The sequence below is a fragment of the Anolis sagrei genome, chromosome 1 (assembly GCF_037176765.1).
Source record: "Anolis sagrei isolate rAnoSag1 chromosome 1, rAnoSag1.mat, whole genome shotgun sequence".
In the NCBI taxonomy this organism is placed as follows: Eukaryota; Metazoa; Chordata; class Lepidosauria; order Squamata; family Dactyloidae; genus Anolis; species Anolis sagrei.
This window is the reverse complement of record NC_090021.1, coordinates 330,242,330-330,261,154: the sequence shown is the minus strand read 5'-3', so window position 1 is coordinate 330,261,154 and position 18,825 is coordinate 330,242,330. Positions and strand designations below refer to the sequence as shown.

The 18,825-nt window shown below is 43.8% G+C and overlaps 1 protein-coding gene across 1 annotated transcript; it reads left to right on the top strand.

Annotated features, from left to right (window-relative positions):
- Positions 1-1,289: 1,289 nt before the first annotated feature.
- Positions 1,290-18,622, top strand: AKAP5 (A-kinase anchoring protein 5). The gene is made up of 2 exons (XM_060754332.2): positions 1,290-1,442; positions 16,120-18,622. Exon 2 carries the CDS (start codon positions 16,847-16,849, stop codon positions 18,314-18,316), a length of 1,470 nt encoding a protein of 489 aa, XP_060610315.2. The 5' UTR covers positions 1,290-1,442; positions 16,120-16,846; the 3' UTR covers positions 18,317-18,622.
- Positions 18,623-18,825: the final 203 nt, after the last annotated feature.

Here is an 18,825-nt window from a genome sequence, read left to right as displayed (position 1 = left end):
AAGGTGGCCAATTGAAACATTCACACCTAGCTCGGACAGACAAGAGTTCTTTCTCCCATAATGGATATTCCAGATATATAATTCCAATTTTCCTAGTTTCCAACAGACCTCACAACCTCTGAGGATGCCTGCCATAGATGCAGGCGAAATGTCAGGAGAGCATGCTTCTAGCATGCTCTCCTGACATTTCTCCTGCATCTATGGCAGGCATCCTCAGAGGTTGTGAGGTCTGTTGGAAACTAGGAAAATTGGAATTATATATCTGTGGAATGCTAGAAGCACGCTCTCCTGACATTTCTCCTGCATCTATGGCAGGCATCCTCAAAGGTTGTGAGGTCTGTTGGAAACTAGGAAAATTGGAATTATATATCTGTGGAATGCTAGAAGCATGCTCTCCTGACATTTCTCCTGCATCTATGGCAGGCATCCTCAGAGGTTGTGAGGTCTGTTGGAAACTAGGAAAATTGGAATTATATATCTGTGGAATGCTAGAAGCATGCTCTCCTGACATTTCTCCTGCATCTATTGCAGGCATCCTCAGAGGTTGTGAGGTCTGTTGGAAACTAGGAAAATTGGAATTATATATCTGTGGAATGCTAGAAGCATGCTCTCCTGACATTTCTCCTGCATCTATGGCAGGCATCCTCAGAGGTTGTGAGGTCTGTTGGAAACTAGGAAAATTGGAATTATATATCTGTGGAATGCTAGAAGCATGCTCTCCTGACATTTCTCCTGCATCTATGGCAGGCATCCTCAGAGGTTGTGAGGTCTGTTGGAAACTAGGAAAATTGGAATTATATATCTGTGGAATGCTAGAAGCATGCTCTCCTGACATTTCTCCTGCATCTATGGCAGGCATCCTCAGAGGTTGTGAGGTCTGTTGGAAACTAGGAAAATTGGAATTATATATCTGTGGACTGTGGCCATACAGCTCGAAAAACCTACAACAACCCAGTGATCCTGACCATGAAAGCCTTGGGCAATACATCAAAGCAGGAAATCTAGGATCAGATCCTGGTATATAGGACACTGTAGTGTAGATCCATCCCTAGTTGAGGTGCTGCTGCCTGGACCTTGTGGGGTTTGGGCTCTGGCGGAGGAAGCAAGGGCGCTCCCTGCAGGAGGGTGGCTCTGCTGGGTTGTTGTAGGTGTTTTCGGGCTCTATGGCCATGTTCTAGAGGCATTCTCTCCTGACGTTCCGCCTGCATCTATGGCAAGCATCCTCAGAGGTAGTGAGGTGGCTCTGCTCTCCTTGCCTCCTCCTCCTCCTTCCTTCTTGGTCTCCTCCTCCTCCTCTTCCTCTCGGGAGCCAAGGAGGCGGATCTCAGCGCCGGCGCGCAAAGGCAGGAGGACCCCGAGCAGCATCCCAGGCAGCTCAGCCAAGAAGACTCCGGCAGGAGAGGCCGAGGAAAGGATGGAGAGGAGAAGCCGGGGAGCAGCAGGTGAGCAGGACATCGGTGTGGGCAGGGGAGCGGGAAGAGAAAGGACCCATGATTCCCACTCAATTCTTAAAAGAAGGGTGGGAAGAGAGGCTTGGGAAGCGTGGTGCAAGGGCGCGCACACATCCATCCACACACACTCAGAGACAGATCTATAGCTTGGGGAGAGATGGCTCTCTGGCGTGCAAAGCTTGGGGACGCACACACATAGATCCACACACATATATAGGTTGGGGGTAAAGTCACCCAGGGTCTGATGATTGAGTGGACTGGTCTTGGGCGCCATTGAAGGGTTTGGATTTTCCACACGCGATGCCAATGCATTCCCTCCTCTGTACGCCCGTATATAGGGTTGTAAAGGAAAGACGCAACGTAAATAGAGGCAGCATTCAATCTTTGTGACTTCTGTATGTGTGTGTGTATATATATGGAGAATCATAGAGTTGGGAGAGACCTCATGGGACATCCAGTCCTGTCCAACCCCCTGCTAAGGAACAGGAAAATCGCTTCTTGGCAGGGGCACTCCAATCTATCCACATACCTTGAGACAAGCACAAGAGGCAGGTGAGGGAACGGGGTTGCCAAGGCAAGCGATGGGGCAGGTGCCTTGGGTTGGCCAGGGAGGAAAGGGTGCAAGGCTGAGCCTGTGGGGTGTCTTGCCCAAAGGGAGAGGGGCGAAGAGGGGGCGCAGAGACCTTTCTGGTGCCAAGGGCGCATCCTTCTGCCTCGCCTCTCTCTCTCTCAATCTCTCTTTCCCTCTGCGCCAGGGCTTCTCTTCCTTTGGAGGCCGGGGAAATGGCTCTGGTGCCTTGCATCTGGGAGAAAGGGGCCTGCCCCGCTTCCGTGGGGTGCTCTCCTGCTTCAGTAAACCCCTCCCGAAGTCAAGGGAGGGAGGAACTCACAGCATCCAAGGGAGGAATCATCAAGGAGAGTGAGGATCACTATGGAGAGGGTGGCGCCTCCTGAGGAATAGGGTGCCTCTCTTGAAAGGGGTCAAGAAAGGGGTTTTGAGGGGCGGGAGAGTTTCCTCCCTTGTTGTTTCTGCAGCCCTTGAAGCCCTCCCTCACTCCCTTCCCTTTCAGCCTCAGTGGCCCTTCTGTAAAATAGGTTGAGCCCTTTTTTACGCAGGGTGCGCTTTGGAGAGATGGAGAGGAGACAAGCAAAGGGCGCATCCTAGGCAGAGAAGTTGTGCTTGTGTTGCCTTCAAGGCTGCACATACACCACTGGTTCCCAACCTTTTTTTGACCTAGAACCACTTGACCTGGGACCACTATGACCAGGGTCCACTCTCCAACATTCGAACCCAAAGAAGTGGTTCCCAACTTGTGGGCCGTGGTCCACTGGTGGGCCGCGAGTCCTAAAATAAAGTCAATGGTTCTAAATTATTAAATATGGTTTTCTGTGGGCAAACAGATGGCTGGACTGCTGGATGGCATGTGTTCTGTATGAGAAACCAGAGCTGATGTAGTCTATCCAATGCAATTTTCTGAATCAGCACCTCAAATAACCCCCAGAACAGTCCTAAAAACAATGACACCAAGAAAAATATTTTGTTGGTTGGGCTATGTTATTATTAGTGGATTTTGTTAACACTTGTGTTAAAAGGGGAGAGGGGACTAAGATTGAAAAAAACACAAAAAGCAGAGCGCAAGACCCAAGAAACTGTCCCTAATGGTTGCTTTAACAACTACTACTACTACTACTTTGGGGAACTTAACAGGGTCTTACAGGGGCTGTTTTCCCATTACACCTGATGTGTAGCAATGGGAGCTAATGGTTGTTGTTATTATTATTATTATTATTATTAATAATAATAATAATAATTTGGGGGATTAAATAGGGTTTTACAAAGGGCTACTTTCCCATCCATCTCTTGTATTTGACAATGGGAACTAATAATAATAATAATAATAATAATAATAATAATAATAATAATAGCAACTTTGGGGGACTAAACAGGGGCTTGAAAAGGGCTGCTTTCCCATTACAATTCATGTGTGGCAATTATTTAAATTTATTTATTTAAAACTTTTATATCCCAATCTTCTCTACCTCCGTAGAGGGACTCAAACAGGCAATGGGAGCTGCTGCTGCTTCTTCTTCTTATTATTGTTATTATTGTTGTTATTGTTGTTGTTGTTATTATTATTATTATTATTATTATTATTATTATTACTTTAGGGGACTCCCCTTCTCTCTCTTGATCTCCTCCAACAGTGCCAGGGAAGCTGTGAGAACGGTCCTGGCTTCCTTCCTTCCTTCTTTCTTTCTTTCTTTCTTTCTTTCTTTCTTTCTTTCTTTCTTCCTTTCTTTCTCTTCCTCTCCTTTTCTCACACTCCTCCAATACCAGCACACACCCCTTGCTGCAGACCTGTGAGCCATGGCCCATGGGTTGGGAACCACTGATCCACACTGTAGAATGAATGGAGTTTGGTAGCACTTTAACTCCCATGGCTCAGTGCTTAGGAATCCTGCAAGCTGTAGCTTCCCAAGACCTTTAGTCTTCTCTGTCAAAGAGTGCTGGTGCCCAACCAATTTGAGGATCCTAGGATTCCCCAGTTGAGTCATGGCAGTTAAAGTGGTGTCAAGTTGCATTAACTCCATAGTATAAATGCACCTCAAGTCCAGTCTGACCCTATGCGTGGTTTTTCTGAGGCTGAGAGGGTGTGACTTGCCCAAGGTCACCCAAGGGGTTTGCTAGGGTCCGGATGCTGTGGGCTGCAGCCCTTTGTTTCCTCTGCCTGGAAAGAGTCCTTCCTTCTTGCTGCAACTGCAAAGCTCCTGGAGCACTTTATGCATTTCCAAGAGGCTGGAATAGCAGCGACATGTGCAGTATGTATGGAATGATGACAGGCAGGCTGTTGGGGAGGGAGTAATTGGGATTTTGGGTCATTGTATGTATTGTCGAAGGCTTTCATGGCCGGAATCACTGGGTTGTTGTAGGGTTTTTTCGGGCTGTATGGCCATGGTCTAGAGGCATTCTCTCCTGACGTTTCGCCTGCATCTATGGCAAGCATCCTCAGACCTCACTACCTCTGAGGATGCTCGCAATAGATGCAGGCGAAACGTCAGGAGAGAATGCCTCTAGACCATGGCCATACAGCCCGAAAAAACCTACAACAACCCGGTCATTGTATGGTTTGTATATTTTTATGTTTGATGGTTTAGTCACAGAAAGGGCTTATTTCTCTACTTCAATGCCTTTACATTCTTTTAATTAGCATTGTATCATACTTATTGTTAGCTACCTTGAGCGCCTATATTGAGAGAAAGAGGGGATAAAAATTAAGTAAAAAAATAAAAAATAAATATAGTATGTGTGTGACTGTGTGTGTATTGTGAGTATCCGTTTTATCCCATTCCTTTGAGGAAAAGGTCTTGGCTTTGAAGCCAAGGACCTGGTTGGTGGATGCGTCTGTGTTTAAACCTCCCCCTCGGGAACTGGATCAAAATTGCAAATCGCATTATATCCTGCCGTATCCCAGCGTGTCAGAGGCAGACAAAGAAGACTGTATGTGGTTGAAATGAATTGGGATGAAGAGTTTTCCTCCTTTACCAAGTCACCGCACGTACACACACACATGCGGGCACCCAATATCGTAATTTTAGAAAACCAAACTGGGCGCTTTGTGACCTTATGTTGTTTTTTCCTCTTCTCTCCAACATAAGAGCCAGCTGCCTGTCTTAAGGAGTCATGCCTAGGATCACTTTGAAATTAATAGGAATTGAAACGAGCATTTGTCAAGTAATTGTGCAGGACGGGTTTTTTTCCCCTTCTGGGATGTCTTTGTTGTATTTTTATCATAGCCATGTTGTATTTATTTATTCATTCATTCATTCATTCACATCCCACCTTCCCCTCTGAATCGGGACTCCAGGCAGTTTGCAATTTGCACGAATATGGCTTGATATGTGCCAGAAGTGAAGATTAAAATGGAAGTAATCCATTCACAGCATCATAGCCATTTAAAACTATGCTTCCTAATATAAAAGGTAAAGGCACTTTGGAATTAGGGAGTATCCTCAGTCCATTCCATAAAAATATTCTGTTTCAAAATACAGTTGGAATAAAAAGAGGCTAGTTGCCCATTAAAGTATAGCAAGGGAATGGGGGGCATTCTGTGAAGGGAGTTCCCGAGTCCAAGGGCAAGCACCAAAAAGGCTGGGTTGCTGTGAGTTTTCCATGCTGTAAGGCCATGTTCCAGAAGCATTCTTTCCTGACATTTCACCCACATCCTCAGAGGTTGTGAGTCTGTTGGAAACTAGGAAAATTGGGTTTCTATATCTGTGGGAAAAAGTCCAGGGTGGGAGAAAGAGCTCTTGTCTGCTTGCGGCAAGTGTGAATGTTGCATTTGGCCACCTTGATTAGCATTGAATAGCTTTGCAGCTTCAAAGCCTGGGTGTTTCCTGCCTGGGGGAATACTTTGTTAGAAGGTGTTAGCTGGTCCTGATTGTTTCCTGTCTAGAATTCCCCTGTTTCTACACAGGAAACAATGGCCTAACTTCCAACAGACCCCTCAACCTTTAAGGATGCCTATGATAGATGCAGGCAAAACGTCAGGAGAGAATGCTTCTGGAAAATGACCATACACCCCGGAAAACTCACAGCCATCCAGTGTTTCTGGTCATGAAAGCCTTCATAGAATCATAGAATCAAAGAGTTGGAAGAGACCTCATGGGCCATCCAGTCCAATCCCCTGCCAAGAAGCAGGAATATTGCATTCAAATCACTCCTGACAGATGGCCATCCAGCCTCTGTTTAAAAGCTTCCAAAGACGGAGCCTCCACCACACTCCAGGGCAGAGAGTTCCACTGCTGAATGGCTCTCACAGTCAGGAGCCTTAGACAACACACCAAAAAGGTCCTATCTTATGTTTCCACTCACCATCTTTTTGATGGGGATGGGATTGATTTTAGAACCCAGACTGGCTCGTGTAGGGAGATACGGTTTGCCAACTAGCACTGGACGTGAGCCATATAGAGCTTTATAGGTCATATCCAGCACTTCACACTGTGCACAGAAATAAACTGACAGTCAATGGAGCTTTTGTAGCAGATGAACTATATAGTTCTTGTAACTTTCCTACAGTTCCACCTTGATTTTGTACTGTTTTAAAGTATACATGTTTTAATGTGATCACTAATCTAGTTTTTAAAGTTTTGTAGACTTGAGTAATATCAGTTACTTTATCAGGTCCCATATTTGTGTTGGGGGGAGGGCGGAATATAACATAAATAAATAAATACAATACATTTAAAAGAGAAAAGCAAGGACAGTTTTCCAGAGTTACTGTATTTTCACATGGAGAGTTATAGTGAGGCTTGAAACCCATTATATATGATGACATGATAAAATGGTATCAAATGGCCTAACTCTGGAGGATGTTTTTTTTTTGGGGGGGGGGGGGGGGGATATTTTCAAGACATGGATTCTAGAAGTGAACCAGACTTCTATTTATTTGGGATAGCCTTGGCAAAACTTGCATTTCACTTTGTATATTGCTTACTTGTAGCATTTTAATGTCATATTAAACTCCCTGGTTTCATCTTGTGAAATCCTTGGTTTTGCAGTTAATAAAACCACTGACAAAGAAGTTCTATTTCACACAGTCTTTCTAAACCTGCCCAGCTTCCATTCTCTCCTTGTTCTCTGTCTAGCCACAGGTTTTTGTTTTAGTGTGATTGGCACTGAATGGAAGGAGGACTAAGGAAATGCAGGCTTTCAGTATTGGTTGCAGTGGCATGTTTTCAGTAAACAGCAATAAATGTTTAATCCGGGGAAAGGCAAGATTCTATGCTAGATCGCTACAAAGAATACTGTGCCTTACATACTCCAAAATGTACCCAGGGATTATTTTTAATTTCTTTCACCAGCCTCCATTTTTTCTTGAGATTGTTATTTTGGTCTGTAAATATGTATCTCTTTTATTATGCTGGCGGTCACCTGACTTGAAGGCACACAGCCTCAACAATAACAACAAATTGTGGTTTATTTGCAGTTCCTTTTTCTTTCTGCTTGACTGTTTGTGCATGGTCAGTAAGAAATTCTGGGGCAGCAGCTGTTTACCTTGCCTGTTGCAGGGAAGCACACACAGAAACTATAGCTTCAGCTAGAGTACAATCCCATTCTTGCCCAGCTTGAGTTAGAATCATGGAGTCATAGAGTTGGAAGAAATGTTGTGGGCCATCCAGTCCAATCCCCTGCCAAGAAGGAGGAAAATTGCATTCAAAGCACCCCAGACAGATGGCCATCCAGCCTCTGCTTAAAAGCCTTCAAAGAAGGAGCCTCCACCATACCTCGGGGCAGAGAGTCCCACTGCTGAACTGCTCTCAGAGTTAGGAAGTTCTTCCTCGTGTTCAGATGGAATCTCCTTTCTTGTAGTTTGAAGCCATTGTTCCGCGTCCTAGTCTCCAGGGCAGCAGAAAACAAGCTTGCTCCCTCCTCCCTATGAGTTCCACTCATGTATTTATACATGTCCATCATGTCTCCTCTCAGCCTTCTCTTCTGAAGGCTAAACATGCCCAGCTCTTTAAGCCGCTCCTCATAGGGCTTGTTCTCCACACCCTTGATCATTTTAGTCACTCTCCTCTGGACACATTCCAGCTTAGAGTCAACATCTCCCTTCAATTGTGGTGCCCAGAATTGGACACAGTATTCCAGGTGTGGTCTGACCAAGGCAAAATAGAACGGCATTGGTTGCTGTTGGCATTTGCCTCAATTCCGGCACCATCCTTCCAGTACTAATGCTGCCCCCTCCCAAAATAACCCCAAAGTCTCCATCTGCATTACCATATAATACAGTTTGAAACTGCACTATGTGATTGGTGTAGGCTCATGTATGCAGTTTAACTGCATTGAAGTGCATTATATGAGTCTACATAGACCATATAACACAGTTTTGAACTGCATTATTTGCCAGTGTAACTGCATTATATGGCAATGTAAATGGGACATACATCAGAGGTTTTCTTGACTGACATGTGCCTCCTTATGCAATGTGAAGAAAAATTACTTTCCCCTTGTATAGTTCCTGGTTATGAGAGCGTAAAGCCACAAGAAGGAAGCCAAATGCTATGCTGCCACTCCGACGGCCTTGCAGCAACTTCAGTATCATAAATGTATTTTAATATTATCTCTGGCATGGCTTCTCCTTTTCTCAGCTTCCTTAGACACTGATGCTTAAACACAAACTGCTTCAGAATCTGCAGGCTGTAAATATTTCTTAAAGACTACAACGTTATGTTTGAGGAGAGCTTTTCAAAAGGGATTTGGAGTGTACAAAGCAGAAGATGTAAACGAGGATGCTATTACTTTGGGCAAGTTCCAGCTTCTAGGATGGACCTGCCAACATTTCATTGCACCTTTCTGTCCATCTTCTGTAGCCATTCAGTTTCATTTTTGCAAATTGGTACCAGGATGCAAATCTCAGCAAAACCTAGGGATTTCCCATTCCAGACCTGTGCGGTGTCATGGGTTTTACAGTTCTTCATCTCCCACTGTCAGTAAAGTCTTGAAATGACACATCTGGCTGAAAGGCTTCCTATCTTGTGAGGCAGAAGTATCTCCTAAAGATGTACTGAATGGGGGTACTGCATGTGCTAAATGATTCATGCTGCAGTTGCTATGGAAAGGCAAGCCGAGACTATAAATAAGCTTCCCTCATACTGTTCTATTTGTCTTTTGCAATATATAGCACCTTCTGGCTTAAAGGGTGCATCTAAATATTGAGTAATACCCAGAGCATAGCTACTAAAGTCAGGTGGAGAGGTGAGCCATGTACACCTGCATCCTTGTAATCTGAATGGGCAGCTTGATGGATGACCAAAGTCTTGTCTACACATAACCAACAACCTTGGGCCAGTTTGGATCAGAGATACTGTAGACTGGTCACTGACGTATTCACATGCTCAATCCCCACCCATAGCAGTGGAGCTGAAACCAGTTCAGTTTGGCTGGACTCATTCCTTACCTGTCCTGATGTTTCCATTGCCGCAGCTGCTGGTTGGAGAGCTCCAGAGCAACAGGTGATGAGAGCAACACAGCTAATCCATTCCTTTTTCCTTGTGCTGCCAAGTTTACAACAAAAGGCCTGGTGGAACTTGCCCATGTGGACAGAAAACTGGTTTGCTTATGAGCTGGTTTGCCATTCACACTCAGACCATACGCGGAACATCCCTTGACTTTGCTTAATGCAGGTCTAAACTTCTGCTCTGTTTACCCTGCATTAAGGAGCAGACATCCTGGGATATCACAACATATGGTCCACTTTGGGTTATATACTTGGTGTAGATGAGCCCTAAATTTGGATCCAGCTTTGTGACCAAGATCCTGCATTGCATTGCATTGCATTGCATTGCATTGCTGGAGTGTTAAACTCCATCAGGTGTAACTGTGTGCCCGCATACCTCTCTCTTAGCCATCTATTCTGATACTGAAGTGTATGTCCCCCCATTGACCTGGATCTTTTAATCAGGAATGTAGTATCGTAGTTGGGTTTGGAGACAATGCACTCACTCCAAAACAAACATGAATGATGTTAAATGCCTACTTTGTTGTATATTTACTGTCACAGGAATTTAGGGAAGCTTTCCTTTCCTGCAAGTTTAATCAAATAAATATCTCCTATGTTCTGTCAATCCCCATGATTTACATGGTGATGATCAAATGCCTTGCTCTACTATTTTATTGCTGTCCTTTTGTGCTACCGTTTTGCAGCACTCAATTTTAACTGTGCTACCATTTTACTGTAGTCAAGATTTTATTACAGTTTATTACAGGATAACAGTATCCTTGATCCAAAATGTTTGGACCAGAAGTGTGTGTGTGTGTGTTTTATTTTGGAATGCCTGTATTTGCATATAGTTCATAATGAGATACCCCGGTGATGGGAATCCAAGTCTAAATATGAAATTCATTTATGTTTTGTACATACCTTTTACTTGCTTACTTACTTAGGCGATCCCTTGTAGCTCGAGGATGATTGTCTTCCAAATGGGGTGTCTTGTTGGTGGGTCCATAGGTGGCTGTGGAGCCCAATTCTTGATCCACATGTTCTCCCGCAGTGAGGACATCGGTTTCCAGGTGGAAGGCTGTCCCAGTCAGAGTTGGCTTGACACGCCTTCTTCTTGGCACACTTCTCTCTTTTGCCCTCCATTCATGCCTTTTCAAATTCAACAGCACTGCTGGTCACAGCTGACCTCCAGGGCCAGGGCTTCCCAGTTCTCAGTGTCTATGCCACAGTTTTTAAGGTTGGCTTCAGGCCCATCTTTAAATCTTTTTTCCTGTCCACCAAAATTCCGTTTCATATTTGGAGTAGAGCAGCTGCTTTGGGAGCTGCTTTGGGAGATGGTGATAGGGCATTTGGACAGCGTGGCCAGTCCAGTGGAGTTGATGGTGGAGGAGCATCACTTCAGTGTTGGTGGTCTTTGCATCTTCCAGGATACTGACATTTATCTGCCTGTCTTCTCAAGAGATTTGCAGGATTTTTCAGAGGCAGCGCTGATGGAATCGTTCCAAGAGTTGCATATGATGTCTGTAGACAGTCCACGTTGATTTAATACATATTTAATAAAGTTGTACGTGAAACAAAGTACCGTATGTATACACCAAAAGTATCAGGAAGCAAAGGTGTCACTATCTCAGACACTCTTGTAGAGAATTTTGCATTTTGGAATATTTTGGATTTTGGAATGCTCAAATTGTACTAATTCACACCCATTTGCCACTCATTAGGCAATAGGAAAGGAGTGGGAGTCAGATGTTTGGCATACTGACTCCCCAGCTCTGCTTTTGATGACAGGCAAGATTGCCAAGTTGGTTCCTGTAAATTCAATCCTAAACAGGTGGTAGATCAGGAGGAGCAGGAGGTATTGTGAAGCGTCATTAAATGGGACAAAGGAACCTGCCCTCCTCTACCTTCCAATCCCCACCTTTCAGTCCCCTGGGCAACGTCCTTGCAGACAGCCAATTCTTTCACATCGGAAGCGACTTGCAGTTTCTCAAATCACTCCTGACATGAAAAAGCTACTGTTGGAGAGTGGGAATGGGATAGATAGGCACTAACCTGAGGCCCTCACCCTGTTTTCTACCAGTGATGCAATCATCGTGTTGGGAAGAAATGATCGCAAGGGAAGGTTTGGGTTTGGAAGGAGAAAGGAGATGAGAGAAGTACAGCTAGCCTTCCACATTTGTGGGTTTGACTTTTACAGATTTGATTATTCACAGACAATATTTAAATGTTCTCTCTAGGAATCTCCAGACCCTCTAGTATGATTTTCTAGTCAGTTTTCAATGAGTTATGATATCTAAAGATTCCTGGAGAGAAAATGTTGTTAGAAATCCCTAGGTACTCCATTCTATGATCCATGTCTTGTGGACATTGACCATAAGGTTGTCCTGGAAGACCTAGAGAGTTGTTCTCTTGGGTTAAAATGCATTTTAATGTGTTTTCCTCTGATTTAGCTATAATAGTCGTCATCCTCATTATCATCTTTTATTTATATCCCACCATCATCTCCCAGAGGGACTCGGGGCAGCTCACAAAACACTCAAAGTGTGACATGCAAAATGTAACAAGTGCAAAAGAAAACATACGAGTAGACAATAAAAAATCAACACAACATCATATATTCACAGTATCCCCTGATAAAAGCAATAAAATACAGCAATTGCTGTAGATAAAACCACAGCATTCGATCCCAGAAGTATAAAGGGCTAATAAAGAATCTAAAGGTGTGTGTGTGTGTGTGTCTGTGTGTGTGTATAGATAGATAGATAGATAGATAGATAGATAGATAGATAGATAGATACTAGATAGATAGATAGATAGATAGATAGATAGATAGATAGATAGGAGCCCTTGGTGGTGCAGTGGGATAAAGCGCTGAGCTGCTGAGCTTGTTGACCGAAAGGACACAGATTTGAATCCGGGGAACGGCGTGAGCTTCCACAGTCAGCCCCAGCTTCTGCCAACCTAGTAGTTTGAAAACATGCAAATGTGAGTAGATCAATAGGTACTGCTCCAGCGGGAAAGTAACGGTGTTTCATGCAGTCATTCCGGCCACGTGACCTTGGAGGTTTCTATGGACAACTCTGGTTCTTCGGCTTAGAAATGGAGATGAGCACCACACCCCAGAGTTGGACACGACTGGACTTCATGTCAGGGGAAAACCTTTACTGTTACCACCACCACCCCCCACCCCCACTCCCTCTCTCTATATATATAACTATGAGAGCATCTAAACATACTCAAAGGCTTGCCTGAAAAGCCAGGTCTTTAATTGTGTGCAGAAGGTTTGGGGCCAGCCTGATCTCCCTTGGGAGGGCATTCCAAAGCTGGGGAGCCACCACCGAGAAGGCCCTCCCTCTTGCCCCCACCAAAAAACAGTGAGGATGGTTGTTGTGACTGATAGACTATCTTTGAAAGCTATGGAGCTCTGAATTACCACAATATACAGTATCACATTCTTGTATCTCTTTCTTGAAGACAATTTTCTCCCTCTCAAAGCCAGGGTCAGTAACACTTAACCAGATACACAATGTTGCCAGGTTACACAGTTACAAATCAACATAGAATAGCTAACTTCAGCAAGGACATTCATTATATACCAGATGATTTGTGTGCTGTTTGTTTTTTACTAGAATCCTGATACCAAAGAACAAAATAAATACTTGTCAAATACGTGGGACTTTGTGTGATTGGCTTGTGACCTTGTTCAGTTCTAATGCACAGAACAAATTCCCAAGCTCTGAATTGTTCAATTTAAATTATTACCTGGGAATACTTGTGTATCTGATTAAGTGTGACTGACCATGTCTTTGGGAGAGAGAAAACTATCTTCAAGAAAGAGACACAAGACCGTGATACTGTATATTATGGGAATTCAGGGCTCCACAGCTTGCAAGCTCTCAAGCCAAAGATAGTCTATCAGCCATAGCAACCATCCCCACTGCTTTTTGTAGCTGAAGGAAGGCAGCAAAAAAGAGAAAGCTTATGAAGTCTCACAGTAGAATCATAGAATCATAGGATCAAAGAGTTGGAAGAGACCTCATGGGCCATCCAGTCCAACCCCCTGCCAAGAAGCAGGAATATTGCATTCAAAGCACCCCTGACAGATGGCCATCCAGCCTCTGTTTAAAAGCTTCCAAAGAAGGAGCCTCCACCACACTCCGGGGCAGAGAGTTCCACTGCTGAACGGCTCTCACAGTCAGGAAGTTCTTCCTCATGTTCAGATGGAATCTCCTCTCTTGTAGTTTGAAGCCATTGTTCTGCGTCCTAGTCTCCAAGGAAGCAGAAAACAAGCTTGCTCCCTCCTCCCTGTGGCTTCCTCTCACATATTTATACATGGCTATCATATCACCTCTCAGCCTTCTCTTTTTTCAGGCTAAACATGCCCAGCTCCTTAAGCCGCTCCTCATATGGCTTGTTCTCCAGACCCTTGATCATTTTAGTCACCCTCCTCTGGACACATTCCAGCTTGTCAATATCTCTCTTGAACTGTGGTGCCCAGAATTGGACACAATATTCCAAATTAGCCAAATTACATTGCTGCATGGTGGGTTGCCAGGTTTTGAAAGCCAAGAGGCAGAACATGGGAGCTTCAAGTTGGTGGTTAGTAATTGTCTATGGGCAATTGCCATAGTTAAGCACCCAATAGGTGAGGGAATACAGGCTGAAAGTGTTTGGTGGGTCAGCAGTAAAGACTAATACGCATAAGATAGAACTACCAGCAAAAACCTGACTATATAGGAAGGAACACAATTCCGTTCTCATCTACACTGCCATAATAATGCAGATTGAACTCCATTATATGGTCAGTGTAGACACATATAATATATAAAATATATATAATATAATAATATAATAATAATATAATATTATAATATAATATATATTATATAATATATAATTATAATATAATATAATATAATATAATAATATAACTGCGTAGACACAGTAAAACTGCATTATATGAGTCTACATCAGGCATGTGCAAATTTCAGTCCTCCAGGGGTTTTGGACTTCAACTCCCACCATTCCTAACAGCCTCAGGCTCCTTCCTTTTCCCCCTCAGCCACTTAAGCGGCTGAGGGGGGAAAGGAAAGGGCCTGAGGCTATTAGGAATGGTGGGAGTTGAAGTCCAAAACCCCTGGAGGACTGAAGTTTGTGCATGCTTGGTCTACATTGACCATATAATGTAGTTCAATCTGAATTATAATGGAAATGTAGATGGGACCCCCATCTACATTGCAACTCCCAAACTCTGGTGGCAATGTCCAGAATCCTACATTACAATCTATGTTATATAAACTCTGTAACCACAGAACCATGCTGGGTGTAATAGGCACTCTTACTATTTTCCTGATCTATGTTTACAATACACTAACAACTCACTTGGTTAAATAGCTAAGCCTGTTCATTTATGTTAAGTGAAAATTAATACAGTGGATCCTTGGTATCTGCTAGGGTTTGGTTTTAGGATCTCCCATGCACACCAAAATCTGTGGATGTTCATGTCCCATTATTTACATGGTGTAGTAAAATAGTGCACCATACACAAAGTTGCTTTTTGGATTTATTTTTTTTTCAAGCTATGGATGGTTGAATCCATTGATACAGCATCTGTGGATTTAGAGGTCCAACTTTATAGGATTCTGGTGAGCATTTACATGTTACCACATATATTTGTTTGCTGAATTTATATACATGCAAATGCCACTTTAGAGAAGGGAAATACAGCTACAGTTGGTTCACCAAAGACCATCAGAAAACACAATATTTTATGTTGGTCATGGGGGTTCTGTGTGGGAAGTTTGGCCCAAGTCTCTTCTTGATGGGGTTTCGAATGCTATTTGATTGTAGGTGAACTATAAATCCCAACAACGATAACTCCCAAATGTCAGGGTCTACTTTCCACCAGTGTTCACATTTGGGCATATTGAGCATTTGTGCCAAGTTTGGTCCAGATCCATCATTGTTTGCATCCACACGCTCTCTAGATGTAGGTGCACTACAATTCCCAAACTCGAGGTCAATGCCCACCAAACCCTTCCAGTATTTTCTGTTGGTCATGGGAGTTCTATGTGCCAAGTTTGGTTCAATTCCATCATTGGTAGAGTTCAGAATGCTCTTTGATTGTTGGTGAACTACTAGTCCCAGCAACTACAACTCCCAAATGACAAAACCAACCCCCCCCCCCCCCAATCCCACCAGTATTCAAATTTGGGTGTTTGTGTATTTGTGCCAAAACTGGTCCAGTGAATGTAAATACATCCTGCATATTAGATATTTACATTATGATTCATAACAGTAGCAAAATTACAGTTATGAAGTAGCAATGAAAATAACATTATGGTTGGGAGTCTCCACAACATGAGGAATTGTATTAAGGGATTGCAGCATTTGAAAGGTTGAGAAACACTGTTCTACAGCATAGATTCACCCAGTGTGCCTTCCTTATATTCCTATCATGAGATAATGGCTTTCAGCCAGGTTTTATGATCACAATTGTTCCACAAACTCAACACAGCACCTAACTGAATAGATGGTTAATTATAAAGCACAACACTTGTTTATACAAGTCATTTTAATAATCTGGAAAATTTACTAATTGTGTAAGTGCATTGAGCCTGCTGCTATCCCTTTTCTTTCCTCTCCCCATCCCCAACTCCCTCCTACAGATGCCCACAAAGCAACTGCCTCCCTGAAGAAAGTTGTCGTGTTTCATAACCAAAGGAACCCTAATTGGGAAATTGATTGAAAGGCAATAAGAAGTTTCCTGAGCTGGTGGGGAAGGAAAACCTCGTGAGATGTCTCCTTTTGTAGCTGCTTTCAAACCGAGTCCTTGATTGGGAAGCCATACATATATTTGCAAGTGGATGCTCTCTCCCAGGGCTCTCATTAATGGAACAGGGTCAGTTTCTGGGCTGATCTGAAATCTATTTGAAACAACTAAACAGATACGTTTCTGATGCAGGAGTCTTAGGAGCAGACCAAGGGAGAATTACAGTGGATGCTCCCAGACAGCCAGCTGAACTCCTCCAAGAAAGGATATGGAAAGGAATCAAAGCACCATGCTCTTCAAAATCAAACTCTTGCTTATTTGTTTGCAACACTGAAAAGGGGAAAATACTCTCTGTTTTTGTAAACAAACCCACATAGATTCTCCTCATTTTTCAAGGGACTGAACATTGATGCCAACTCTACAGAGTTTCATCTCCCCAGGAGACATTGGGCACTGTGATTCTACAAGTATCTTGAAGTACCGTTCTCAGGATTCACTGAGTTGGAGCCATGTTAATTAAACTAGTGTAAATCTGCCTTAAGACTGTCGTTTAAAAAAAAAAATCTAAATGTCAGAAAAGGAACGTTGCTGAATTTTTGGACACAAGAACGCAAGCCCCAAAGATGGAAGATACAGAGAAAGCAATTCAGATGGAGAGCCCTCAAAAACCAGAAACTCCTGACGGGTCAAAGTTTTCCGTTGCAAACCAGAGCCCGGCCAAAAAGGCCTCAGTCTTTTGTTTTAAGAAAAGGAAGAAGTCCTGTGAAAAGGTTGCAGAGAAGGAGGAAGATGGTGAAGTCGAAACACTTACTTCAAAGCCTATAAGCCAAGATTCGAACACGGGAAGTAGCGGAGCAGAGCTATCAGGTTCCTTATGGACATCAGGAGGAGCTTGGTTGGCCTTCAAACGCCTGGTGACTTCAAGGAGACGTTCCAAGTCTGTCCTAAAGAAACAACAACAGTCAGGAGGTTCCCGTGTCCAGCTGGAGACACAAGCGGAAGACTCAGGGGTGCTGCCTTGCCCAAAAGAACGAGCCGGACTTAAAATCCCCTGCTTGAGGTTCTCCAGAAGCCGGAAGAAGGTCACCAATTGTGAGCTATCCGAAGAGCTGGATCATGGAGAGAAAACAAATGAAAAGACAAGTATTTTGAATGACCAAAGTAACTGTGAGGAACCAGAAGTTCTGGCTTTGGAAGGTCCACTGAGTGCCCAACAATCCTCCTTCAGCGAAGCTCTTGAGGAGAGAAAGAGTGATACTGACATTGTTAAAAACGGGGGCAATGTAGTCAACTCAAGTACGGATAAAGTCTTTGCAGTAGAGATGAGTCCTGGTCCCGATTGTTATGCAGACTGTATGGTTCAGTCCGAAATCATCCACTCTGAGAAGGTCCTCGAAACTGAAGAGGAGAAGCAAATCTTCCAGTTGCACCAGGGCAGCCTCTATGGAGAACCAGAAGAAGCGGAAAACAAGAGATTTGATTTCAAGGTTGAGATAGGCCCTCCCATTCCCGATGTCTTGCCAGGAGCTGAACTTGGAGTCTTCAAAACGGAGGAGGCCAAAGAAGCAGAGTTGGGGAAGGAAGTTGACGCTGCTGCGAATGGAAGCAGTGCCAAAGAGGGAAACTCTGTTGAAGTGATGCTACATTGCAGCCCACCTGCATTGGGAGAGGAAACCTCAGATGTGCCGGTCGGTTCCGATGAAGAAACAAAAGAAAATAAACCTGTCGTGCCAGGAGCGGGCATCGTGATCATGATCACAGAAGCGGAGGAATGGCCGGATGAAGAGGAACCCAGCCAGGCCTGCGAACTGTTTTCGTTGGCACAAGTCAATAAACAGAAAGGGAAGAAAAAATCAAACAGAGGTGCTGATTCTGGTTCAGCGGGTCATGGCCATACAAGGGACGGGAAACCATCTTCCAAGGTCTGGCCAGCCTTAAGTGGAACTGACCAGGAACATTGGACTTCAGAGCAATATGAAGGGCTTCTGATCGAAACGGCCGCATCGCTGGTTAAGGCAGCCATCCAGTCGTCCATCGAACAGCTGGTGAACGAAATGGCACTGGAGCAAAACAAGCAGAACAGCTTCCTATGATCTTGAGGGTTCTTTGTCATCCAAGCTGCTGCGAGGCATCAGATTTTGAGTGCCAATAAAACTCTGTTATTGAAAATTATTAGAAGGTTAACGTAGGCAAAGGCATCGCTTGGATTTTTCTGTGCCTGCTGGCAAAACTGCTCAGTTCTGTTCCTGCAGTTAATTCAGTATTAACTCCACAGGAAGAAGGTTCCTGACATAGTTAGACTCAGCATGGGAAAACTGGAATGTTCTGATCTCGGGGATATTTGCATTGTGTGTGACTAGCCTAATTTTGCATGTTGGTAAAATGAATGTACTGTATGTTTTAAAAAAAAGGATGTAAGAATTGCAGGGGGTGGGGAGCCATTTATGGCACAGTGACCTGGGTTAATGACTTGTTCTGTGTGGCAGATGACCTTCCTCACCAGTCCTTCCTATTCATTTATTTTATATACCAGAACTCAGGTGGTTCACATCTCTGCTCCATAACCCAAATGTCTCAGTGTTAATTAGAGTTCATCTGATCT